Source organism: Rhinatrema bivittatum, chromosome 10 (assembly GCF_901001135.1).
Source record: "Rhinatrema bivittatum chromosome 10, aRhiBiv1.1, whole genome shotgun sequence".
NCBI classification, from domain to species: Eukaryota; Metazoa; Chordata; class Amphibia; order Gymnophiona; family Rhinatrematidae; genus Rhinatrema; species Rhinatrema bivittatum.
Window position 1 is genome coordinate 84,852,492 of NC_042624.1, and position 27,967 is coordinate 84,880,458.

At 44.3% G+C, this 27,967-nt stretch overlaps 1 protein-coding gene across 2 annotated transcripts in view; it reads left to right on the forward strand.

Moving 5' to 3' along the window:
* The window catches only part of COL24A1 (collagen type XXIV alpha 1 chain), a 554,101-nt gene that overhangs the window by 154,927 nt on the left and 371,207 nt on the right, over positions 1-27,967 (forward strand). For both annotated transcript variants that reach the window (XM_029618163.1, XM_029618164.1), the window contains exons 9-10: positions 22,132-22,185; positions 22,983-23,027. In XM_029618163.1, the coding sequence (XP_029474023.1) occupies positions 22,132-22,185; positions 22,983-23,027 (99 nt within the window). The remainder of the gene's footprint in view (positions 1-22,131; positions 22,186-22,982; positions 23,028-27,967) is intronic.

Sequence of the window (27,967 nt, forward strand, 5' to 3'; positions counted from 1 at the left end):
TGGGAGTGGGCATTAATAAATAGCAGTAAAATTTCCTTTGGGATAGAATTACCCTTTCATAAGAAAGCACTGCATTTTAATCAAACCCTAGAGAAACAACACTCCTAACCTATATAGCAGAGCTGCTATATTGTAACAGCACTAACTCTCAGAACTCAAATAGCAACAGTCCTCCTTATCAAAAGGCAACAGTACAGATATTACATCGGTCCCTAGAGAACACCAATATGCCTCCTCCTGAAAAAAGAAAACCAGCCAGACTGCTATAGATCCCTACACAGAAACTACTAGCTAGCAGAATCTCTCACCTCAATCATATATGCAGAACACAGACCGCCCCTCAACTTATAAAGAATAAGAGACTTTAAATTACAAACATACAGACAAAAACTAAACTGAAAAACCCAAGAACATAAGAACATGCCATACTGGGTCAGACCAAGGGTCCATCAAGCCCTGCATCCTGTTTCCAACAGTGGCCAATCCAGGCCATAAAAACCTGGCAAGTGCCCAAAAACAAAGTCTATTCCATGTTACTGTTGCTAGTAATAGCAGTGGCTATTTTCTATCAGGCTGATACAGTACAGTGCGCTCCGATGGAGCGCAGTTCGCCTGCTATTGGACGCGCGTTTTCCCTTACCCCTTATTCAGTAAGGGTAGGAAAATGCACGTCCAACCCGCGGCACCTAATAGCGCCCTCAACATGCAAATGCATATTGATGGCCCTATTAGGTATGCACGCGGGATACAGAAAGTAAAATGTGCAGCCAAGCCGCACATTTTACTTTCAGAAAATAGTGCCTACCGGCGCCGGGAAAGTGCACAGAAAAGCAGTAAAAACTGCTTTTCTGTGCACCCTCCGACTTAATATCATGGCGATATTAAGTCGGAGGTCCCGAAGAGTAAAAAAAAAGTAAAAAAAAATTAAAAAATTGAATTCGGCCTGCGGCTGTCGGGTCGAAAACCGGACGCTCAATTTTGCCGATGTCCAGTTTCCGAGCCCGTGGCTGTCAGCGGGCTCGAGAACCGACGCCGGCAAAATTGAGCGTTGGCTGTCAAACCTGCTGACAGCCGCCGCTCCGGGCTAAAAGGAGGCGCTAGGGATGCGCTAGTGCGCGCGCCGGGAGAGCGGGCGTTCATCCACTCTCCCGCGGACTTTACTGAATCGGCGACTAAGTCAACTCAATTAATAGCAGGTAATGGACTTCTCCAAGAACTTATCCAATTCTTTTTTAAACACAGCTATACTAACTGCACTAACCACATCCTCTGGCAACAAATTCCAGAGTTTAATTGTGCGTTGAGTGAAGAAGAACTTTCTCCAATTAGTTTTAAATGTGCCCCACGCTAACTTCATGGAGTGCCCCCCTAGTCTTTCTATTATCCGAAAGAGTAAATAACCGATTCACATCTACCCGTTCTAGACCTCTATCATATCCCCCCTCAGCCGTCTCTTCTCCAAGCTGAAAAGTCCTAACCTCTTTAGTCTTTCCTCATAGGGGAGCTGTTCCATTTCCCTTATCATTTTGGTAGCCCTTCTCTGTACCTTCTCCAACTCTGCATGCAGTGCAGCACTGGAGAAAGAGGAGAAACAGTAATGCATTTCCTTCTGTACTGATCAAAATACAGAGAGATAAGAAATATATGTGCCCAATGTTCACATATTCTAGTCACTAATGTGACGGGTTCCCCAAAACGTTGCAGCCCTGCCCCCTGCAGCTTATGCTCTGCCTGGATTATAAATTGGACTAGCAGTCCAACTGGTTTCCACTGAACCCAGGGGTGTTCTGCCTCTATCTGCCCTGGCTGGAATGAGAAACAGACCTAAAACACTTCTGTGTGTTAAAGCAGTTTGGTTTATAGTCAGGCTGTTATTTATTTTATTTATTTTAAGTTTTTCTAGACTGACATTCATTGGGAACATCATATCAGTTTACACAGAACATAACTACAGTGAATAGGCTTTACAATGAACAAAGTTGAAACAAGAAACAACGAGGGGAGAGTTGACTAAAATAAGGGAGGAACTGCGTACAAAATTGAATAAATATGGTAAATGAATAACATGGCATATAGGAGAAAAAGTATTTACATATTAGCAAGGCGCGGGAAAATTGCTCGGAGATATGACGTGGTTAAAGGAGGAAACTGAGGAGGCCTTGCGGGAGAGGGGAGGCGGAAAGGGGGAGAGGCTGGAGTGGTGCAGACAAGGGACGATAAGTAGCAGGGTAATGCAGGGCGTGCGTGAGAGTGGGTCAAGAGAATGCCTGTGTGAAGAGCCAAGTTTTTAGCTTTCGTTTGAATTTTTGCAGTGTTGCCCTGCTGAGCTAGCAGCTGAAGGGGTTAAGAAGTAATACTGGATTCTGTGCTGGTAAGGTAGTTTTGGAGTGAACTAGGAAGTCGCCTGACCCCCAGTAGCCAAAAGGCTACTGGGGGTTCATAGAACCAATCATGGATGAGTTAAAAATAAGCATGGTTTTGGCTTTTGAATTCTCTGGGATTTGTGGTGATCAAGTAGTGCCTGCAGAGGGAAGGACAGGAGAGACACAGCTACTTCCCATCCTGGGGAAGCAGAGAGGAACAGGGCAGAACGCTGATCCCGGGGATCCAGACACCGGAACAGGAGCGGGCTGAAGCTGCAGGCCCATCTGCCTGGGAAAGAAGCTGAATTCTGGGGATCCAGACACCGGAACAGGAGCGGGCTGAAGCTGCAGGCCCATCTGCCTGGGAAAGAAGCTGAATTCTGGGGATCCAGACACCGGAACAGGAGCGGGCTGAAGCTGCAGGCCCATCTGCCTGGGAAAGAAGCTGAATTCTGGGGATCCAGACACCGCAACAGGAGCGGGCTGAAGCTGCAGGCCCATCTGCCTGGGAAAGAAGCTGAATTCTGGGGATCCAGACACCGCAACAGGAGCGGGCTGAAGCTGCAGGCCCATCTGCCTGGGAAACAAGCTGAATTCTGGGGATCCAGACACCGGAACAAGAGCGGGCTGAAGCTGCAGGCCCATCTGCCTGGGAAAGAAGCTGAATTCTGGGGATCCAGACACCGGAACAGGAGCGGGCTGAAGCTGCAGGCCCATCTGCCTGGGAAAGAAGCTGAATTCTGGGGATCCAGACACCGGAACAGGAGCGGGCTGAAGCTGCAGGCCCATCTGCCTGGGAAAGAAGCTGAATTCTGAACTGAGGTTTTGGAGGGGCTACCTGGAAAAGAGAGTTTTCATGGCTCATCTCCGACCCTACTGGAGTTAGAAGTCAGCTTGGGAAAGGTAAATATATTCATTAGCATCTGCAAATGCAGGCCAACCAACTGTGCATGTAGATGCTAATGAATTTATTTACCTTTTCCCAAGCTGACTTCTAATTCCAGAAGGGTCAGAGATGAGCCATGAAAACTCTCTTTTCCAGGTAGCCCCTCCAAAACCTCAGTTCAGAATTCAGCTTCTTTCCCAGGCAGATGGGCCTGCAGCTTCAGCCTGCTCCTGTTCCAGGATTTCTTCCGGTGAGTTGCAAGAGGGAGCTTGGCCCAGTAACTAGTGGGTCCCAGAGGGTATTGAACAGAGGAAAGAAGTGGAGTCGAGGATTTTTGTAAAAAAAAAAAAAAAAAAAAGACAGAAAGAAGCTCAGATTGCTCATTGCCCATTCAGGTTTTGAACTACTGCTTATGTAGCATTCACCATGGGCCCCAAAGGTGTTTATTTTTGTGCACATTATTGACCTCACACTTTTTTGGGGGGTACCCAGCATTGGTATATTCATATTTCCTGTTTTACATGTTTAACCAGTTAGTAAGGTAAATGAGACTGTGTCACAGTTCAGATTGTTGACAGATTGTGTTCCCTAGAATTGCCAACTTCATGGGTTTTTTTTAATTTGCTTTCTGCTGCTTTCTCTTCACTCCTTCTCACTCCCCCACCACCTACCCTACTGTCTTATTTGATTGCTTACCAGTAAAATCTTCCCAGTTCTAGTTCTGGATGCCCGTGCTTACTGGGAGGGAAATATTACTACTGGAGAAAACAACATGGGAGGTAATGGGGTTGTGAGGCTCTGTCAGGCGGGTGAACCTGCAAGAGTTTCTAGGATTATTTCTTCTAGGGTAACGGCACCAGCTGAAGTAAACTGTCTTAAAGGGAGATTACACTAAAAATTGAAAATAAAATACTTTTCTTCTACCTTTGGGCATTTTATTTTTCTAATCATGGTGGTCCAAGTCTCTCTTTTTTTCACTCCCCTTTTCTTGGTCTTCTAAGGCCTTTTCCAGGGTCTCCTTTCAATTTTTTTATTTTTCCTCGCTTTCCCTGTTTCTGTCTCTGATGTTGCTCTTCCCTTTCATTTTCTTTCTCCATTTCTCCTCTATCCACTCAGAGCTAGATTTTTGTCTTTCTCCCCATCTTACCCTTCAGTGCTCAAGTCTCCCTCTTTTCTCTTGTCACCTTCCTACCAGCTTTCCATCTCCAACTTTCACCTCGAGTCCCAGCCCTCCAATTCTCCTTCTCTCCCTCCTGTCCCAGCCTTCTATTTGCCCTTTCACCCAGTCCCTAGTCCCCTATTTCCTCCCTCTGTAATCATTCCCTCCCTACCCTTCATCTACTTTCTTCTGTCTCTCGTCCCATCACCAGCTCCCAGCTCCTTTTGTTACCCACCCTGTCTCTTACCCTTTTCATCTCCTTCACAGGCCTGTCTCTTTCCTTTGTCTCTTGCTCCCCTCCATAGGCCCCTGTCCTTTTCCATTGCCTCTCAAACCCTCCTGGTCCTTCATACCATCTTTCCACCCCTTCCCACCTTTCTGCACCCTGTCCTCACCCCAACCCAATTGCCTAGTGTCATATCCCTGAGTCCCTTCCTATTCCCTGAGTCCCTTCCCATATCCCTGAGTCCCTTCCTGTTCCCTATCCCTGAGTCCCTTCCTATTCCCTGAGTTCCCTATCCCTGAGGCCCTTCCTATTCCCTGAGTCCCATATCCCTTCCTATTCCCGGAGTCCCATATCCTTTCCTATTTCCTATCCCTGAAGCCCTTCCTATTCCCTGACTCCATCTTTTCCACCCAATTCCTGCTCTCCCACCAAATCCCTTCTCATCTCTCCCTACTTCCTGTCATCTCCCCATCTCACACCCCTGTTTCGTTCCTCATCTCTTTCCTCGCCCTTACTACCAAGCCCCTCTTCACATCTGTCTCCTCCTTTCCCCCTCCCTCCCAACACTCACTCTTCCCGTCCCTCCTATTACTTTCCTCACCCATTTATTCTCTCGCTTCCCATCCCATCCCTTTCCTTAACCCTTCTTACCAGCCACACCTCTCACTACTTCACATCTCCTCCTTTCTCTCCTTGTCAGAACTCTTCTGTCCTTCCCTTCTCTCTCCTTCCCCTTCCCTCTTCACATCACTCTCCTTTCCCATCTTTTCCCCTTCTCCCCCTCGTCTCTCTTCTCTTCCTCTGTCTCCCTCTTTCCATTACCCTTTTCCTGTGTCCCCCTTCTCTCTGTCCAAGTCCTTCTGTTACAGCCACACCAGTCTCCCTGCTCTCAGCTGGCCCCGTAGGCAGACGTATCAGTGCCTGGTGTTGCCTGCTCTCTGGGTCTGTTTCAGCACTGAAAATTGAGCAATCATTGCAGTGGGAGTTGCAGGCACTTGGAGCATGCCCAGTGCCGGTGGCCTTCCTATCCTTCTACTCATGTGCTTCTACTTTAAAACAGGAAATTCAAAAAGAGAAAGGAGCTGCAGGGGCAGGCAGCACTGCACATGCTCTGAATCCCAATGGTTGCTCCATTGTCCCTGCTGTGTTGCTCATCCTGCCTGTTGGAACAACCAGGAGGTGGGAAACTGGGATTGGAAGCCATTTTGTTCTGTAGGTGGGGGTGGTTATTTGCCACTCCTTGCCCTCTTGTAGTGATACCACTATCTAGCCAATCTGGTTTATAGGCTATCCGCAGTAAATGTGCATGGGATAGATTTGCATACAATGGAGCCAGTGCATGCAAATGTGCCTTGTGCATATTTATTGTGGATAGTCTGAAAACCTGACTGGCTTCAGGGATACTTGAGGACTGGGCTGAGAATCACTGTAGTATTATCCTAATGGCAAGGGTTGATGATGAGAGGAGGCAGATGAGACTTCAGGGAAGGGCAGTGCATTTTACGGATTTTATTATTAGTGTCATCTTGGGGAGGAAGCTGGTTGGACTACAGTGTGTTTCTTCTTCCCCCCTCTGCTGGATATTCATACAAGCTTCAAAAGGTTGGTCAGTCTTTTGCTTAGTCACACTGGCTTCCCATCCTGTGCCTCCAATAAGGCAGTCAACTGAAGTAGAAGCAAGTATAGGAATTAAAAATATATTTAGTAAATTTGTGGAGAAACGTTAGGCGCTTTTATCTCAAGAACTTGAGTTCAACCCTAAGTAAAGGTCATTGGCAAAGAGAATTTAGTCAGCTTGACTCGAGTCCCTCTGGAATATTTTTTAGGATTGTCAGTTATCCAAACCAAGAACAATGGGCTTGATTCACACAATCATTTTGGCATCCAGAGGACAAATATTGAGAGATATTTAGTTTTTTTCCTGAATAGCTATTATTGCCAAAAAAGATACTCCCTCTGTGAAAAAAACATCCCCAACAATGCTCTTTAAGAAAATATCCATGCTGCATAGGATGAGGGACTACTAGAGATGCTCCACTACCTCTCTCAACTTCGCTGACAGACTTGCCTTCCAAAATGGACTTTATGAGCTGAATATAAATTCTGCTCAAATGGCAACCACTGATATGCTGTTTTTTTGGGGTTGTTTTGCTTTCTTTAGCCGCTCTTTCAGTTTTAATATCCTTAACATGTCATAAATGCTTTTGTTTGCTCTACCTGCACCTCATCTTTTACTATGAATAGCCACAAATATTTTTTACACACTTCTTGCACTTGTTAAAGTTTTCCTTTACAATCTGCTCAAAAGGCTTTTAAAGGCCCAGTGCTGAATTTTTTCATCCATTGTAAGGATGATTACCTTCAACAAGCATTTTTACTTTTCCTACGAGGCCTTAGCGTGTGTCATAACCTAGACATGCTCTATCTATGCTGTTTGTTTTATGCCTCTGACTTCCCACTTGTCCTTCTTTCATGGAAATTATCCCCATTTTCATTGACGGTTATCTTCCAGCTATACCTACCTGGGGTTTTTTTTCCCCGGATCTTTTACTGTTCTTTCCCTGAGTTTCTACATTATCTCCAGTCATTCGTGTTGCACGATATCTATCAAATCTGCCTTAGTCAGATACAGCACTGGGTTCTGAGTAACATCTTGTCTTAGCCCATGGGTTCAAAGGCTCATGTGCTAGGACATCTTTATTATTCTTGCACTGGTTGATGCTAAAGTTCCTTGAGTTCTTCATCAGTTGCCTAGGATAGACTGAGATCCAACCATTTTTACCTGAATCTGTGTAGTTTTCAGTTGTTTGCTGTAATCAAAGTGTGTTTATGATACTTGATTAAATTACCTTAACTAGGAACTTGGTTGGGGATTTACAAAATATGCATAGTGATCACCACCTTTGCCGTAAGCAAGTCTGGTTTCCAGCTAGCAGTTGCAAATTAGTTTTCAATGTTATATCTGCATAGGATTTCTAATTTAAATGTCTCATTTATTGTGGATCCGCTGAGACCCAAGCCTGTTTTCAGACCTCAAGCTCCAGCGCTGGTCATCCCTGTTCTATATCTTGGGTTCTTCCAGTTTGATAATCTGTTTCTCAAAACCTCTTCTGTTGAGTACGCCTTACTCCTTATTCAGATCAAGTAAAAAGGTACCTGTTGTTGCTTCCCGTTCAGACCTACTTATGTATTTGTCTGAAGCTGAAAAATATCTACTACCTGGGAGGGCAATGTCCAAATCCTTGTGCCCAGATAAAAGGATTGTCTGAACATCGCCCACTCTGTACATGGATAAAAGTAGGCGTAGGGATCGACAACCTACCCGCTTTAACTTGTGAGAAAAGTAGGTGAGATTGGAAGTAGGGTTAGTTCGGGCAACCCTGCATGTATCGCTGCATTTTTCAGGGGAAACATATCCACAGGAAAAGCAGGTGCAAAGCTTTGTGGGTACTTTCCCCTGGGTGATTTTAAAAGGAAAGATATGCGCCCAAGTTCCCTTTGAGAATTGTTGCAAAATCTGCAGGAATAAGTTGCCCGCGGAGTTTGCACCTACCCGCATAGTTTTGGTAATTGGCTCCACTAAATCTCAGGGGCTGTTCCTTCCCACATGATGCACCACTGCAGGCATTCGCTACCAATCGAGATGCATTTGTGACTGCTGCTGATAACTGGTTGCCTCCTAGGAGTCTGCTGGCAGCTCGAACGGAAAAGACTGCAACAAGGCGACAGCAGTCCCGAAAGACTCAGCAGCAGCACGTTTTTGTCAATGTGACTACCATGGTTGTCTCGGCAAGTTGGTGAGTGAGAAGGGTGGATAGGCTTCCGTTTGCAGATGAGGGCAGTACATCTAGCAGCAGAAAGGAGGAAACAGGTTCCATCAACGTTTATGAAAACAGAGATTTAGGAGATGTGGCCTAGATTATCAAACACACTGTCTGAAAAAGGGCCTCCATTTTGGGATATTGAATTTCCCACACTGGTCTTTTTGTACTCATCTGATGAAGATATTTTAACTCTTGAAAGCTAGTCACAGATGTATCACTTAGTTACCAATACCATCATCTGTGTTAGCTAACCTGTAGTTCTACCTACAAAACACAGAAATCAGATGAATGCCTGAATTTAAATAAGTCAGCTATCCAGAGATTTTTCGAGAGGCGATGTCATCACAGGACTAACTCAGGTACAATAAGGGGATTACCAAAGTTAGGGAAATTCCTAGGAGCAGCCCGGAGAGGGATATGTGTGTGTGTTGGGGGGGGGGGGGGGGGAAGGGAGGGGTTGGAGTCAAAAAAGACTTTATTTATGGATATCACCTGGCAAAGATGTGTATTTTGATAATTTGTTAAATTCGTCAGATTTCTTAGTAAACTTCTTGGAATGGAAGTGTCATTATTTGTAAGCCACAAGAGAGTGTCCCTATCCCCAAAGGTCCTGAAGCAAGTCTTCCCCCTCCAGAGGATCCCCAAGGAGCCCTCTGGGTTGTGCGATGGCCCAGCAGCTCCCAGATGTGAACCTCTTGTCCATTCCAGGCTTGGAAGGGGGCGGAGGGGAGGGATGTTAAATGTGATTGGACTCAGAATGCTTCCCTTCCCATCTTCCAGATTTGCACAACTTCCGGGAAGGAATGATGAGGCTGATCTGCATTGTGAATGAAGCCAAAATGTATTGTGCATTTCAAAGTAGGGACTCTCCTAAAAACCTGTGTAAAGAAAAAGTCTCTTCAAAACTTCTGAGAGATGCACCCCATATAAACCACACATTTTTTTTCTTGTAACGAAAATTTGATTGTTTTTTGGTTCTGCAACCAATTTGTCTAAAAACCTGAATTTGTCTGAATCAGATCCCTTGATATGAACTTCTTGTAGACCCTCCTTCCGATATCTACTGGAAGAAGGAGGGCACTGAGGATAGTTCATATGTAAACTGAATTATGATTACAATATAGTAATCCTCCTATGCCAAAACAGCACTAACTGCCAGCACTCAAACAGTAACAACCCTATTTATTTAAAGGTAATACTACAAATATTTCACCTGGCTCTAGAATATCAATACACTTCCTACTGGGAAAAGAGAACAAGCCAGGCTGCTATAGATCCTAAAAAGGCACTAAATGCTAGCAGAATACTGCACTTCAATTGCATGCAGAACACAGGCAGAGCTTCCCCAAATACAGAATAAAGAGACCATAAAATATAAATAGAAATATGCAAACAAAAACTGAATTGGAAACCACAATAAGCCACACTCTGTGCAGTACAACAATGGAAATATAGAAACATCACCATTTCTCAAAAAAACAAATCAAGAAATATAAAACAATCCTAATAGTAAAACCATACTAATAAAAAGAACAAATATTTCAAAACAGCTGATGAATATCTAATAATTAAAAACTTATAACATTTTTTAAAAGTTCGCAAACACCAATAAAATATTTTGAAACAGCAGACACATTGAATATTTGTTAAAACTAATAAGGATGAAAAAAATTCCATGCTCTCCATGGTGAGACCACACTTAGGGGCGGATTTTAAGAGCCCTGCTCGCGTAAATCCGCCCAGATTTACGCGAGCAGGGCCCTGCGCGCCAGTGCGCCTATTTTACATAGGCCTACCGGCGCGCGCAGAGCCCCGGGACTCGCTTAAGTCCCAGGGTTTTCCGAGGGGGGCGTGTCGGGGGGCGGGCCCGATCCGTGTGGCGTTTTCGGGGCGGGATGTAGCGTTTCGGGGGCGGGTCCGAGGGCGTGGTTACGGCCCGGGGCGGTCCGGGGGCGTGGCCGCACCCTCCGGACCTGCCCCCAGGTCGCGTCCCGGCGCGCTAGCGGCCCGCTGGCACGCGGGGATTTACGTCTCCCTCCGGGAGGTGTAAATCCCCCGACAAAGGTAAAGGGGGGGTTTAGGCAGGGCCGGGGGGGTGGGTTAGGTAGGGGAAGGGAGGGGAAGGTGAGGGGAGGGCAAAAGAAAGTTCCCTCTGAGGCCGCTTCGATTTCGGAGCGGCCTCGGAGGGAATGGAGGTAGGCTGTGCGGCTCGGCGCGCGCCGGCTATACGGAATCGGTAGCCTTGCGCGCGTCGATCCAGGATTTTAGCGGATACGCGCGGCTACGCGTGTATCTACTAAAATCCAGCTTACTTTTGTTGGCGCCTGATGCGCCAACAAAAGTACGCCAAATCTCGCTTTTTGAAAATCTACCCCTTAGATTACTGTGTGCAGTTCTGGTCACTGCATCTCAAAAAAAGATATAATTGAACTGTAAAAAGTACAGAAAAAGGTGACCATAATGATAAAGGGGATGGAAAGGCTCCCCTATGAAGAAAGGCTAAAGAGATTAGGGTGTTCAGCTTGGAGAAGAGACAGCTGAGGGGGGATATGATAGAGGTCTATAAAATCACGAGTGGAATAGAACGAGTAAATGTGAATCAGTTATTTACTCTTTCAAATAATACAAAACTAGGAAACACCATGAAGTTAGTAAGTAGAACATATAAAACAAATCAGAAAATATTATTTTCACTCATTTAAGCTCTGGAATTCATTGCCAGAGGATGTGGTAAAGGCAGTTACCATAGTTCTTGGAGGAGAAGGCCATAAACTATTATAAAGCAGATGGATTTGAGAAAAGCTCCTACTTATCACTGGGATAGTATGGGATCTATCTACTGTAAGGTATTCTGCCAGGTACTTATGACCTGGATTGACCACTGTTGGAAGCAAAATACTGGGCTTGATGGACTCTTGGTCTAACTAAGTATGGCAAGTCTTATATTCTTACCTTGGAACATTGGATTCCAGTCACTTTGTGAGTCTTGTGGATATGTTAGGATGGGGAATACACTCAGACTTGCTCTCTTATATACACATACATTCTCTCTTACATGCATTCCTTGACACATGCTTGTTCACAAGCACACTCCCTGACACACGTTCGCTCGCAAATACGCTTCCTGACACGGATGCTGCCTGACACATGCTCGCTCGCAAATATGCTTTCTGACACACGCTCACTCACTGACTCGAACATACAGCTCATGGACATAAGTAAAACCAAAAATGCTTTTACTTCTATTGGTGATCAGAGAGCATCCTGGCAGGGCCTCTGGAGAACAGTTTCTGGGTGGGCTGTTGGTTAAAGCTCCGGGAGATGTTCTTTGACCTAGGAAGGTGCAGGCTGCAAAGCCATAAAACTGTTTTTTTTATTCTTTTTTGCCATGGCCCGAGGATGAGGAGTGTATTAGAGGACTCCAGGTAATGGCAGGTGGTCTATTAGATCAGTGGTTCTCACCAGGTGTGTCAGGACATGGTGGTGTGTTGTGAGGTCCTGGGAGGTGTGTCGCAGAGGAGAGAAGGAGCACAGGGAAGAGGATGTGGGGGGTCAGGAATGCTGGGCAGGGATATGAGTGTGAGTGGATGACTGAAAGGGAGTAATTGAGAAAAGTGAAGGATGATGGAGGCATGGAAGGGAAGTGATGGGGTGCAAGAGCAGTTTTGGGAAATTGCATTTCTTCTCACTTTGTACTTTGCTTAGTGTAGGAGGATATGTATTTCTGTTTCTAGCTCTCCAGTTTTGCACTGCATGCAGAGTAGCTTTTTAAAGTTTCCATTCCAGTTTTTGTCTCCACATTTGTAATTTGTGGTCTTTTATTCTGTATTTGGTGAAGGTCAGATCTGTACATGGGACCGAGGTGAGGTATTTTACTAGTAGGTCGGGATTTGTCTCAATCTTCTTTGTTGCATTTTCTCTTTCTCAGTAGGACATGCATTGGTGCTGCACTGCTGCCTTTTCATAGGAAGGGCTATTGCTGTTTGAGTTCTTGGAATTAGTTTTGCAATGGTATGGAAGGTCTGCTACACATGTGCTGAGTGTTGTTTTTTTTTTTCTTCCAAGTTTTGCATTTTACAATGCGCCTGGTAATAAGGGAGTTTGTGTTTCTGTTATTGAGATAGCACCAGAATCAGAATATCTTTTTTATATAGCGAGTTGCATCTGAAATATCCTAGTTCTGCTCCTCATCCATTGTTTGGGGACGGGTGTGGGTTCCTGTGGATGCAGAGTCTATGTTTACATTTAGCCCTGTGATGGGTAAGTGTCACACCTGTAAGCATTATCTGCCAGGTGTGTCCCAATAGAAAAAAGGTTGAGAACCGCTGTTTTAGATACCTCCTGCCAGGAGAGGCAGAGCAGATGGGGAGACTCTTTCCTGCTACCACCGTACTTTCCCCAACTTTTAATTATTACATTGTTTTGTCAGCTTTTTATGACCAAATCTTTTTTTTATTCACAGGATTTTGGATCTGATTAGTTTTATTTATGTATTTATTTATTTGTTTATTTGATTTATGGATAATATTTTCTCTAAAATGACCTAGAATGATGTACAACATAACATCATATAATCAAACATAAAAATCATGCTGTCACACTAAAAGCATAATAGACAATCGCAGTTTAAATAATTCAGTCAAAACCAAAATTTCTTCCCTCCCCACCCTAAGAATAATCTCCTTCCCTTCCATAACTACAATCCATCAGATGCTCCTTATCCATCTTCACTGAAAGCATCACAGAGCAACCACGCTTTTACTTTTTCCTGAAATTGTAAGAAATCTTTGACCAACCTTAACTCCAAGGGGAGACTATTCTAAACTTTTGGTGCTATCACCAAAAACATTCATTGCCTCAACCATTCCCAACTTGCCTCTCCCATACAACAAGCAACTCCAGTTGTGAGGACTGCAGTGCGCAAGGTGGGACATATTTCAACAGTCTTATCTGAGAGAGAACTGAGAGCCATATTGTACAGGCATTTAATCACCAAACAAAGAATCCTAAATGAAATATGATATTCTGCTCACAGCCAATATAATTTCTGCAGCAGCAGACACACTGGCCCCCTAGCTTTTAAAAACTCTCACTTGCTGGGCTGCTCTATGCTGGATCAACTTAAATTGTTTCAAACAATTTCTTAGGTAGACCAGTAAATTCCATACTACAAGAGTCCAACTTACTAATAACCAGTGCCTGTACAACCATTGCCAAATCCTGAGACACAAAAGAAGGCCTAATCTGCCTCACCATATGCAGATGATAAAAAGCAGAATTCGTTACTAAGGCCACCTGCAACTGCAGAGTCAACCCTGAATCCATTTGAATTCTTGGATTTTGTGCCGAATGCCTAATGGGCAACCTTTGACTATCCAGCAAGTCACAAAATTCTTGGTCAGGAACCCAATCCACAGATCTCAGACTTTTTCTTATTTAACTTCAGTTTATTAGACCAATACCACTGTGTGACTTCTAGCCAACACTCATTGATCTTCTGCTCTTCAATGCCACCATAACCTATGGAAAATATAATCTGTCATTGGCAAACAAATGGTATCAAGCAGCCCCCAAAATTGATCAAAAATTTCCATAATGATCCCATAAAAATGTTGAATGGAATGGCGAAAGAACAGACCCCTGAGACCCGCCAGAGAGGAGCGTCCAAGCTGATAACTGAAATTTGCCCCATACCACTTTCTTTAAGGTAGTGTGCAAACTGCTGCAATTCCGTCCCTCCTATCCTGCTGCCATCAATTGCTCAACCAGCAAATCGTGATCAAGGAAGATCACAATGGCACCACTCCCTTTGTTGATATTCTGATGCAAATCATTGAGCAATGCAATCAGAACTGTCTCTGTACTACAGCATTCATAGAAGTTGAATTGATAAGCTTCCAGAACCAGTGGCATCTTCCAAATAGTCTAGAAGTTAGATAGTTTTCCTCAAGAACTCAAGGTTTGAGACCTGGCGATAATTGTCTTTCATTTGAGGATCTATGAATTTCAACAAAGGATGAACTAGAGATAGTTTCAATGAATCAGGAAAAATATCTTCCCACAGAGAACTGTTAATAACTATCACTAGTCTCTCTAGCCCTTTTCAACAACCCAGAAGGACAACTGTCCAGCTCTCAGGTTGTTGGTCTAAGAGTATGCAAAATCCTCTGGAAAGTTGGAACAAAGGACTCCCAATCCCCACCGTTTCCCTACCATCATCAAAATACTGCCAACCCCCACTAGAACAGCCCCTAAAATCTCCCCTTCTTCCTCCCCGTTATGTATAACTTTGCCTACAATCCCCCCACTTCCCATTCCATCTGCCTTAGCCCTTCACCCCTGATCTCAAATCTTACTCCCACCTGTCTTGAATATCTAGAATCTTATTCTGCAAACGATACAGAAGAATTATACAAATGCACAGAATAATCAAACCCATTATCGTTCCTAATCTCAGCCAACAGCTGCTTCACAGCATGAAACAATTCCTTAGGTGTATTCCCAGACTGAGATATTTTATTGGACAAAAGCAATATCTTCACCTCCTTCACTACCTCAGAGTAACCAGCAACGTGTTTTTTATACAGAGCCCTAATTACCTCAATCCTACTCCTCTGCTGCTTGCTCTCCAACTTGCTCCCTGTTATCTTCAGCTGCCTCAACTCCTTAATATACCACAGGACAGGATTTTTGTCACTCGGGCGAAGTTCATTGGCCCGACCTTATCCAGCACAGTGGAAATCTCTTCTTTCCCCCATAGAGATGAAGCCTGTAGTGCTCTTTGCTCCTGGAACCCTACTGTTACTGGGCCTAACATCTCCATCACCTGTTGTCAGCAAAGGGGCAATGTCTAATAACCTTCCCCCTAAAACTAGTATCCTACAGATAGTACCAACTTCCACCTCGAACTTTATTAAACTATGGTCTGTCAATGGCATAGCTAACACCAGTGCGTACATGGAGGTTTAGTTTCTGATTTCCTGTACGAAATCAGTATTACCTATGGCTTCCCACTGCTGAAGACATGGGGGAGGGTGATTAGAATAGCAGTAATGCATCTGTTGAAAAACAGAACATTTTAAATCAGAAATTAGATATACTTAGTTTCCATTCAGTTCTGATCATAAACCCTAAATTTGCCATAAGACACGTGAAGGTAAATGATTTCAGACAGGGAGGACTGGAGTCGCCCTGTTCAGTGTGACACAGATGTGATTAATGTGCTTTGTATTAGGGCTTCCTTGTATGTAGCTGGAAGTTAAAAGTTGCCAAATTCACTATGGCCATGATAGCTCGTTTCCGCAGTAAGTAGTTTACGTTTTAATATCTCGAACTGTTATAAACAGGCCATTGGAGAATGGTAAAAACAGCAGCTTGTGTTTCCAAGGTCAATAATACATTTCTGCAAATCCCTTTAAAAGAAATATGTGATCAATTTTGTTGAACACATGTAAAGATCCGTTGGTTTGTCAAATTGGTTCACAATTTTTTTTTTTAAGGTGTGGGACAGCTGTTGACAAAATCCACAGGAGATCTGTGGAAATCTATTGCTGTGGATTATTAATACAAACCTGCACCAGATTTCTAGGGATAGATGGATTTCTACAGATCTGTCATGATTTTCCCAATCTGTGGAAAAAAAAAAAAAGATAAATTTTCCTCCATGGATTTCAGATAAATCTGCAGATTTTTCTGAGGGAGTTTTCAACCTGGTTTAGGTTTGAATTGAACTCTTTTACTGACCAGTAATACCAAAAATGCTCCTTCATTGCTAAATGACATTTAAATTGATTTGATATAAGATGGGGATTAGGGATACTGTAGTACCAAAATTGGTTCCAGAAATTATAGATAGCAAGTGCTGAATATTTTGCAGATGCAAATCCCATGTGAGGCATTTTTACTACTGGAAAAGGGAACCCTTCCCAGTCCTTGTACTTCACAAGGTAATTCTGTGCCTTGCCAGCAAAGATTAATTCAATCATACTGAGCGGCATGCTTATTCTATCAAAGAAAACAAATGCGACATGAAATAAAATTGCCTTCTATGTAGGAGCACCATGTTTTGAGGGGGACAAATAGATCTAGTCCTGGATTTTACCCTATTGCATGCATGGAGATGTAGTTTTAATTTCCCTAGGAAAAGCAGGACTATATCTCCCTCCATGCAGTGGGGTAAAGCCAGGCATGGCTAAGCCTGTCCTACTTGATGTGGAGCTATAGAGTTATGCTTCTTTTTGGGGTAAATTTCCAGTAAGTCACTCAGTGCCCAGATATATCTATATGTATCCATTGCTTATGTACTCAGTCTTGATATTTTATGTAACCCGACTTAGGCCTACTGTTAGGAGAAGGCGAAATATCAAATGATTATCAATAAATATAAATCTGACTAGATTGTAGCAAGCTAAGTTTAGGAAATTTGCAGTCACAAGCCTACCCAGCTAGTCTGTGGCTCAAAATTTGTCTGATTACCTTAGCTGGCTATAATCCGAGTAGTTTTCTGAAAATCTGCTTTATACATCTACATCCCTCCCAAACCCTGGCAGCCATGAAGTTCTGACAGCCACGCCCCCCTTCCCTTCAGACTCGTGATCCATACCCTCCCTCAAACGTAGAAACATAGAAGTGACGGCAGCAAGCTCTCATAGTTATCAGTTTCCCATACTTAGCAGTTACTCAGACCGCCAAGATCAGGGCTCTTGTTGGTTTCTGAGTTCAATTTCCTTTCACCCCCTGCTGTTGAAGCAGAGAGTAATGTTGGAGTTGCATCAGAAGTGTAGTATCAGGCTTTCTGGTTAAGGGTAGTAACCGCCGCATCAAGTAAGTTACCCCCATGCTTATTTGTTTTCCCAGACTGTATAGTTCAATGTTCTTGTTGGTTGTTGTCTGAATCCAATTCCTCTTATCCTCTTTTTCCCCTGCCGCTGAAGCAGCGAGCAATGATGGAGTTGCATCAACAGTATGAAGGCCTATTTGTTGAGGGCAGTATCCGCCACACCAGCAAGTTACCCCCATGCACTCTTTCCCTCATTTCCATCCTTTAGCCTTTAGGGATCCACAGTGTTTATCTCATGCCCTTTTGAAATCTTTCACTGTTTTTGTCTTCACCACCTCCTCTGGAAGGGCATTCCAGGCATCCACCAGCCTCTCCATGAAGAAATATTTTCTGACATTAGTTCTGAGTCGTCCTTCCTGGAGTTTCATTTCGTAACCCCTAGTTCTATTGATTTCTATCCAGCGGAAAAGTTTTGTTGTTGATCGTTCATCATTAAAACCTTTCAAGCTGAAGGTCTGTATCATATCTCCTTACCATTCCGATACAAAGTAATCCTTGATTAGCCAAAATCGGCACTGGATGTCACTTGCAAAACCTATGTGTCACAAAGAACTCTGAGGTGTGTCTCTGTCCTTTGCCAGGCACAGCAGGTTGATGCACTCTTCTGCTACTCTGAGGCCTAGCAGGACACTGTCAACTCCTCCTCCCCCTTCTCCTCCCTCACTAGTGCTGGGACTATGGGGAGAAGGGATGGGAGTTGAACTATGCTTGCAGAAAGGCCGCAGTGCTGAGAAGAAACACAAAATAAAATAGAAAGTAAGCACGGGGCCTATCCGCAGCTGACAGCGCTCAGTCCATGAAGCAACCCTGCCCCTCACATGGGTTTCCTAAATAACAGGAAGCAGTTAATGGTAATGTTAGGGCCTAATTACCATGCGATATTGCGTGATATCGCTGCAGTGGGGCTTTGTTGTGTGATAAATGCTGTTTAACTTGCGTTATCGCCTTATCGTGGCTTAGCAAATCTAAGCCTCTAATTGACAAAGTAATACAGTCTAAATTGTCTTTTACTAATTAATTTAAACTTCAAAACAAAGTTCTTTCTCAAAGATGCAGAATTTTTAAGTTTTTGGTGCAAAATTTCCGAAGTAATACAGTAAAATAGTGCACCAGAACGAACCCAAGGGGGAACTCCAAGCTGCAGGCAGTGCTGATGTCTTGCATCTGTTAATACTTGTGGCACCACTGTGGTGTCCGTGGTTGTGGCTACGAATGTTAGCAGGTGAAAGAAGTTAGTGTTGCCTGCAGCTCCTCTTGGGCTCTGCAGATTGCCAAATTAATATCCCTGAAACGAGAAGCCTTAACCATAAGGCAGTAGCCCATTCTTCCTCTATACGTTCTTACTCCTCCTCCCCCAGCTCACCCCTCCGACACGCTCTCACCCCACTGCCCCCATGGCTTGGCTCCTCAATACCTGCCAGGTTCTAATGGCCTGGATTGGCCACTGTTGGAAACAGGATGCTGGGCTTGATGGACCCTTGGTCTGACCCAGTATGGCATGTTCTTATGTTCTTCTTATACTCTTCTCTCCCAGCCCATTCTCACAACGTGCACTCTCTCTCCTCCCCCAGTTTGTCTCCTCCAATGTGACCTGCAGCACAAAAAGTATATGCTGAAGCAAGACTTTCTAAGCTTTGCTAATTGCAGGGAGCATTTTTAGAACATTTTAAGGTTTTGTTCTGAATCAATAATAGCCTTAAAGTACTACTAACAAAAGCATGTTTTGGACAGTGGAATTAAAGCAAGAAGAATCTGTACAGTACCCCTGTCCTAATGCTCATTTACAGTGAATGTCTGTTGAGGGGTTAAATCTAACTCACCTTGGGCCTGTTTTACTAAAGGCTTTCCTCACATTTTCTCTCTATGGGAAAAAGCTTAGTAAAGCGCTTTGAAAACTTTCCCCTGCTATTCATTAATACCAAAATGAATCCTTAAAAATAAAAAGCAACTTTTGGCTCAGCTATTTCCTCCTGTTCCTGCTTTTTTTCTGCTGTTTTGTAACCCTCAGCTAGCCAAACCACAGCAGTCCTTCTCCTGTGGCTCTCTCTGGAACTTGGTGCATGTCTATCTTGAATTCAGTCAGTAGGTGTCACTGTTGAGCGATGGCTGATTCTCCCTCCCCTGACGCCTGTGAATATTGCCTCCACCACTTTCCCAGACCTTGCTGAACTGAGGAGCAGAAGCTAGGCCCGGGAATCAAACCCAGGCCTTCTGAACTGCAATGCATAGCGCTGCCACTGACCCACTGGGCTGGCTCACCAGTATGAAGATAGGCAGAGCGGTGACTCAACTTATCTATCTTAATGAGATCCCCCATTGCCCATACACATAATGCAGGAATATATTGTGACTGACCAACTAGCGGAAGGAGAATTTTAAAACTTGGGGGCAAGACCATAACTAATGGTGCACACCTGTAACCCAAAAAAGTGAAATGAAACGGGCTACGAAAATAAATAAATGGGAAAACAAGACCCGGGAAGGAGACCAAAAACGAAATGCACAGAAGCCGTGAAGTAGGCCAGCTGATGATATATGTTGAATAATGAAGGATAATATAAAGAGCCATTCAGCCATGAAAATGGGCGTTGAGAAACTTTGCCTCTCTGTGTGCAGGTGCAGGAAGGTGCATTAGTGCCGCCTCACATGGAACTCCGCTCGCACTGATTGGAGCCTTCCCTTGGGGCGGGGCTGGGGAAAGCCTTACCCTTATTCTCATACGTTCAAATTTCTGAAAGCACAGGCTTATTTTATGTTTATTTTTTGGGAAAATCTATCTGCAAAAATTAACAGGCGTAAGTGAGCGCGGCTGGTTCCCTTGGAAGAATTTTCAATTGAAAAGGGATGGAAAAATCTGTGGGTGAAATGTGCCTGTGGGCTTCACGCCAAATCAGGCGGAAAACAACCTCCCCGCATTATACAGATTTTTTTTTATCCCCTGGCTGAGTTGCGCCTCTCTTGTGTGTTACTGAGCCACGAGGATGCCCCTCCTAATACCCCCTGTTGTGCGGTGCAGTCAGATGAGCTTGTTCGAGCATGGATGTCAATATTTCCAAATGTTAGGAGAAAAAGAAAAAAGCAGTTTATCTCTTTTTGACCCTATCGGGTAAGTGCATAAGTCTGAACATGGCAGCTATGTACGAATTAATCAGGAGCAAAGAGGCAGGGACTGACCAAGTGGATACTGAACTATTGAGCTGCCGCAGCAGAGGGAGCTCATTCAGATGATCTGGGTTGTGCCGTCTCTGATTCACTGGCGGATTCTGCGTTCCGACCAGCCCAGACGCGCTCTCTCTCTCTCTCTGATGCCCTTTATCTAACCTGGCTTTGCCTTAGTCGACCTTGCTGTACTTTAAGTAATATCAATCCCTCCCACCCCCTAACATGTAGTAAATGGTCTTCCTTCTCCCCACCCCCATCCAACACATTAACGCCAAATATTTGCTGCTAAGCCATCCACTCCAGCATGGGTTGCCTGCAGGTTTCTTACACGTGAATTGGGATCCTTTTTTTTTTTTTTTTTTTTATAAAAAGCACTAAAGAAATCTAAATATGTGGCAGCTAGGACTATCCCTCTTGTTCAGGGTGGTTTTACCAAAGGGGCTGTATCTTCATGACAGTTTGTTATAAAGAGAGGGCTTCTTGTAGCAGATTATGACTGTGATAAGCATGGTACATGCCTTGGAGGGACATGACTTCACTAGACAGGATTTACGATGAAGGGGAACCACCGTAGTAGTAAGCGTATTCTGTAATAGCATAATAATTGTATAAATAGTTTGTGCAGAAGCTTGCTAAATGCAGTTGGTTGCTGTAAAACACTAGAGGCTTGAAAGAAGAATCTTACTAAAAAAAAAACCAAACCAAAAACCCTTCATTAAGGAATAATATGGTGGACAAGCCCTCGGCCTGTGGCCTCAGCAGTTCAAGCTTTTTGTCTGATGGGGCTGCAGGCTGGACGGGGATGATGGCACATGTCAGAGGTGTCAAGTGGCATTGAAAGGTCGAGCCTGGGTTTCAGCCAGCTGGACATCTGAATCACCCTTGCTTTTGCCTCAGAAGGTGGGTGGGAGAGAAGCAACAGTAAAATAAAAAAAATTAAGTTACATACATTTAAAGATTGAATGGATAAATGAAAACCATTATTCCCTATTCTGTTCCTTAGAGACTAGCCAACCTCCGCGCAACATCTATTTATAGGATGTTGGAGTATGGGACAGAAACTGAGGGAGGAGGAAATGGGGAAGGGTTAGGGCCTCTTTCTTTCTCTCACAGCCTGCATCTCTCTCTTTCCACTCTCTTTCTCACCACCGAGCCCTCTGTCTCTCTTTCTCTCGGGTTGGTGTGACCTGGCAGGAGTTTCATCCCAGCCTTCCTCTCTCACCACCTCTCTCTGTCCACCATCCATCCTTCCTCCTCTGTGTGGGACATTTTAAGGAGGCGTTGGGACAGGCTGGCGCACAAGGATCTGGAAATGCACTTCCTGCCCAGGCTGACCCCAGAGCACTCCCCATACCACCTTATCGTATTCCAGTTGCTGGAAGTGTGGTCGGCCCCTGGCGCACGGGGCAGGGGCAGTGCCCTCCTTCAGGTAGTGTTCTGAGCAGAAGGCGGCAGGGTGCCCAGCCAAATGCTTTCAGGTGCCTTGGTCTGGCATCAGTGCAAGGGGCTTTGCTGATTCCCAGTCTGACCTATGGAACCCGATGGTAGTACGATGCCATCGTACTCTGTGACACTTGTGCCTCTGATGATATGAAATGCAGATGTTTCTTACCTGTACCCCTCTTCCTTCCATTCAAGGAGTGACTCTTATTTTTCTTTTTTTTTTCTTTAGGGAATCTCAGGATTGCCTGGCAGTGCTGGAGCACCTGGTTATCCTGGCAGGCAGGTGCAGTAACTATGCTATAGATTTATCTTTTTATTAGTCGTATAAAGCCGAGGCTGGCTAGTTCTCTCTTAGATTCCGAACTCTAAGAGAAAGTGTAAAATGTTCCATTGCTCGTATGCAGTTCTCTCTTTAACATTTGAAACCAATAATTGTTTACACCTTTTATGAGAAAATGTATTTGAAATGTTTTCCTCTTGTAAATCAAACGATTAACAGCTAGCGTGAGCCGTAGTAAGTGCTGGGTGGACAGAATCTCCCGTCAGTGAGTATTGAAACTGCGGGACAGATGTTTGATCTTTCCTAGGGCTTGACAGTTCTATAATTTGGGGCAGTTGTTTTCTCTAAGACCGGAAGCACACGCCTGCTATGTCGCATGCTCACGTTGGACATGCCCTAAATATTTCAAAGCACTTTTAAGCTGTCACTGGCACCCACCAGGGAGAAACACTTGGGAGGATAAAAAACAGGAGGAATAAAATTAGAGCCCTCGGAGGACTGTAAAGTCAGCCCCGCCGTTTCTGAAGGAGGGAAGGTTTGGTGCATTGGGAAAGGGGGGAAGTGTGAATTCAGGTGAGGGAAAAGGACAATGTAAACGCCTGCTTGGAGAGGCCGGCGATGCAGTCCGGATTGAAGATAAATCACTGTGAACGTCTTCAAAGAACCTGTCCTCTGTGGCAGTGCAGAGCAGTAACCCAGCGCAGCGACGGCTCACATGTTAACAGTTACTTTTCTAATCTCTCTCAAGCCTCTGTGTGTGCTCATTCAGTGACAAGTAAAAGAATGTCTTTTTGTATTAGGGTTTAGCTGGACCAGAAGGTAACCCGGGTGCTAAAGGTGTGAGGGTAAGTGATCATTCCCGAGCATGGAGATGTTGCAGATTGCCTGCTTTCGTATGTTTAAGTGTCTGAAGCGGAGTGGGTTGCCCGTTCTGGGCCCACCAGCGCTCTTTTAAGTATTAAATAACCGATTAACGCGAAAACAAAAAAAAGCCTTTTCATTGAAAACTTTGCAGAGTGGGTTGTAATGCTGCTGACCAGAGCAAGCAGTGAAATGCACTGCCCTGTTTTCCTGGTGTTCCTGTGGCTCTGTAAACGTATACGGACATGAAAAGAGGGGAAAAAAGGATTCTGGGAAAAAAAAACCCAACAAAAAAACCCAAGACATTTCCTGCCCTGGGCATTATTTGCGTAACTGAAGCTCTCAAGGATGAAGGCGTGTTTGGCATCTGTAATCTGTAACCACTAGCCGGGCTGATGGAAGGAAATAATCCTGTCGCTTCAGGAGCCTAAGAGCACGACTTCCAGATTGCGAAAAAAAGTAAACCTCTCTTGGCTCCAGCCGTGACCAGAGGGCAGAGTTCCAAGCAGATTTTAAGCTGGAAGTATTCTACTGGGTTGGTATCATATTTGATTTCCCGAATCTGGGTCAGGAAGAACTTAAGATATTAAATGATGCTGGCCATGTGATCTGTGCACGTGCGAGTGCCTGTGTGATTGGAAACTACTCGTCCCTCCCCTCCCACCAAGATTTGTTCTCATATTTTTCTATTTAGAGCTGTCTTTCTATTCTGGTGGTGTTGATTTCATACAGGGCAGTAGGGGGAATACTAAGGGGTGAGTATTCAAAAGATCTTGGTGCCTAACTTAAGGAGTTAGTCACCTAGATCTGCCTGAATGAAAATTCCCCCCCCCCCCCTGCTGGTCACCTAAAAAGTAGGGAGGGCAATGGGAGGAGCCAGATGAGGAAACCGAGCACTGGTTTCCAGCACAAGATGCCTACACTTAGGGTAAGAAATAGCAGGTCTAGATTTAGGGGTCACAGTTTTAGGCTATTAAATGTGCCAAATTTTCAGCCCAAAATATACCAGTGTTCAGCCCAAAATATACCAGTGTTCAGTTGCCTTCAAAAATCAGCCTCCAAGTAGTAGTATTAGCAGGTCTTCAGCGGAAAAGGAGACCAACTGATAGCATTCCTTGGCTGCTGTTTTCTTCCTAGATCTGTTAGGGGTATGGAAAGCGGTGAAAAATAAATAAATAAATAAATAAATAAATAAAATACACAAACTAGTTTGCAAAGAATTATCTGAAGATAGCCAAATACACCTGGACACTTGTCTGACAGTAACTCTAAATTAATTAGTAAGGGTTGTCCATTTAGTAGCAGAATAACATTTATCCAAAAGATCTACGAGCTTAGGACATGTTAAGCAAGGTTGTATTTCTATTGCACTTTAGCATAAGGTGTGATTAAGTTTGGTCACTTAGATGCGGTAACTGACCAAAGTCATCACATGGTAAAAAGGGCACATTTTCACAGCATGCATTAAGATGACATATGCCACGATAAGGTATGACTCTTGGTGGCGGCGGTGGGGGGTTTTCTTATTCATCTTTATTTTTTGTAATAACATAGAAAATGACGGCAGATAAGGACCCAAACGGTCCATCCAATCTGTCCAGCCATTTGCTTAGGGTTGTAAGTGCCGCACTGTGCAGGTTACCCCTTTGCCTTAGGGGGGGGGTAGTAACTTCCATTCTGTGCAGGTTGCCCCCATGCAGCATTGATACACCTAAACTTACCCCAGGTTACCCCATTTCTTCATTTCCATCCTCTAGCCACTAGGAATCCTCTGTGTTTATCCCACGCCCTTTTGAAATCTATTACTGTTCCTGTCGTCGCAACCTGGGAGCATACTCCACACGTCCACCACCCTTTGCCTGAAGAAATATTTCCTTACATTGTTCCTGAGGCTACCTCCTTGGAATTTCATATCACGACCCCTAGTTTTCTTCGTAGCTAACCGTCTTGCCATTCTCTTCAGAGTGGAAACAGATGCTCCAGATCCTTGGTTCGGGCCTCTGAACTGCTGTCTCCCTCTGAGGCTCCTTCCGGGCTCTCTCCTCTCCTCTACAGCCTCCTCTCTCCTTGCCCACTCATCCGTCCACTCTCGCGCTCCATTCAAACCAAAGATGGGCTTACCACAAAGACACCACTTGCAACCAGCTGTACCTCAGAAGCTATGACCTAGACAAACAAGTCCTCACACTTTCACTCTTGCAAACAAGAACCGGGTGGAAAAAAGGAAACGGGGAAGCAAACTACAAAACATCGTATTTGGAAATTGATGAACAAGTTTCTTCTACTAAGCTGCACGTACGCTCCTCATCCTCCTTGCAGCACTAACAAACCTGATCCAGGGAAAGCCTGCTTTTACGAAAGTGTGTGCTCTCCCATGATAAATGATAATTCACAGATCTTGCATGGTCCTTTTTAGTGCATGGTAAAATATTAGTATGTGGGAATTACATATCACTTCTTAGCCTGTGCAAACTGTGTTAAGTTCCAGTATGGTACAAAAATGTATATATTTATACATAATTGCAAATAAACAACAAAGCAGAAAGAATATTAAACAATGGAAAAAAAACGGGTATTAAACATTATGAAATATTCTATTAAGGAAATCCAAGTTACAAGATCAATCATACTGCTCTCACTCCCACACACACTCTCCCTCTCTCTCTCTCTCTCTTTTCCTCACATCTCACTCTTGCTTTCATACGCCGGACCTCTCCCCTCAATTCTTCAACTTCCAGGAGGATGGGCTCTGCTGATGGCACCACCAGGCCTCTCCCTTCTCTGTCTTCAGCCACAAGTGGGATGGGCTCCACCAGCGACCCCCACCGTAGCTCCCCCCTCGTTTCTTTGGCTGCCAACAGGATGGGCTTCCTTTTTTATTCTTACAGGACCAACATTTAATGCAGCTTCCCCTCCATGTGCTTTGTAGAAAGCTTTCTCAAAACTAGCAAGACTATTGTCCAAACCACCAGGCTCCTCATACTCATTGAAGCATGAGCTGTACGTTAACCTTGGTCATTTTGCTGTTAGGGTCATATTGCTCCATGCAGGTTAGCCCAGTTTGCTCCTGGAAGGCAGATGCAGGCATACTATGACTGTTAAAGTCATAACTGCTCCATGCAGGTTAATACCCAGTGCCTTCTTAGGAGCCTGATGCAGTCATACTGCTGTCTGCTGCTGTTAGTCATATCCGCTGCATCGTGAAGATTATCCCTGTTGGCTACCCCATGCTTCTGCTGTCCCTTCACTTTTTGAAAGTAAGAATCCTCGCTGTTTATCCCATGCCTTTTTGAATTGCATTACCATTTTAGCCTCCACATTGCAGGAAGGCATCCACCACCCTTTCTGTGAAAAATTGTTTCCTGACACAGTTCCAGAGGGTGCCCTCTTGGAACTGTGTCCTATGCCCCCAGATTCTGCATCTTCCTTTCCATTGAAAAGAGTTTAGTTGTTCATTATTTATATCTCTTAAGTATTTAAATGTCTGTATCGTTTCTGTCCCTTTCTTCTAGGGTGTACACATTTAGTAGGTCCGTAAGTCTTAGCTCGTATGACTTTTAATGCAGACCCCATATTGTTTTGTTTGCTTTTTTGTGGACCACCTCTAGACTATCTATATCCTTTTGGAGGTACATTGTCCAGAACTGAACTTCGTATTCTAGATGACCTGTATAGAGGCATTATCACCTCTTTTTTTTTTCCTGCTAGTTATGCCTCTTTCTCTGTACCCTTCCATCCCGCTGGCTCAGGCCACCACCTTATTACACTGTTTTGCTGCCTTGAGATCATCAATCACTGTCGCCCCAAGGTCTCTGTCTTGGACTTTGAGCTTTGAGCCATTCCTCCCCACCTTGACCATTATATCAAACCATATTGTCCGACGATCATTGCTGCTCATGTGGGTGCCTACCTGAACATTAAAGACTTTTTATCCATTCGGACGTACCAGATCCAGTATCTTTCCCTAGAAGGTTCTGCTAACATTTGTCTGATATAAGAGAGTCCTTGAAAGGAGCCCAGGATTTCTCTAATCCTGACTAAGTTCATAGTCGAGATACTCCAGTTTCCATCTGGTAGGTTAAAATCTCCCACCAACCCAGACTGCCCCCTCATTTTTCCACCTTTTTGGATGTCTGTAGCCAGATCTCCGTCCATTTCCTCTGCCAAAACCGGAGATTTGTAGCCCACATCGATACAGAGGCAAATGCAATCCCTTCTTTCCAAGACAGCCCACAGTGCCTCCTCCTTTCTCCATATACACTGCATTTCAGTTTGCTTTGTAATTAATTTTTACATAAAAAGCTACTCACCATTTCTGCTAGGGATGTGCATTCGTTCAGGACGAATTAGGCAGTTTCAACGAAATTACCTAATTCGTCCTGGTTCAGGGACCCCGAAACCTGAGCACATTTTTCCCAAACTAACGTTAGTGCGCGCTAATATAAAAATGTTAGCACACACTAACCTGAAATTTGGGTCCCTCCCGAATCTCAAAGGCCCAAACCGCAGGAAATACGATATTTCCTGCGGCAAGCCGAAAACGAAAATCCCTAATATTTGCCACCCCCATCCTCCCTAAGATTATAACCTGGTATGACCATATCCCATTTGTGGGACTCATTGAACCGTATTTCGGTGATAGCAACAAGCCTGCTTCCAACATTTGGGCTTTCAGATCTGGAATTTTATTGCATAGCTTATGAGCATTTATGCTTATAGCATTTGTATTCGTAACTTTTCAGCTATTTCTTCTTAGCGAAAGCAATGTGGTGTTGATGAGCAGTGCACCTCCTTAGCCAGATATACTGAGTAGCTGGACCTGTTGAGAAGGCTTAAAACTTTAAGAACTTTCTGTTCCTCTTACACCTATGTTTTTCTCCTATTGTCTGATCTCTTTAGCTGTTAAGGACTAATAGCAGAGTTT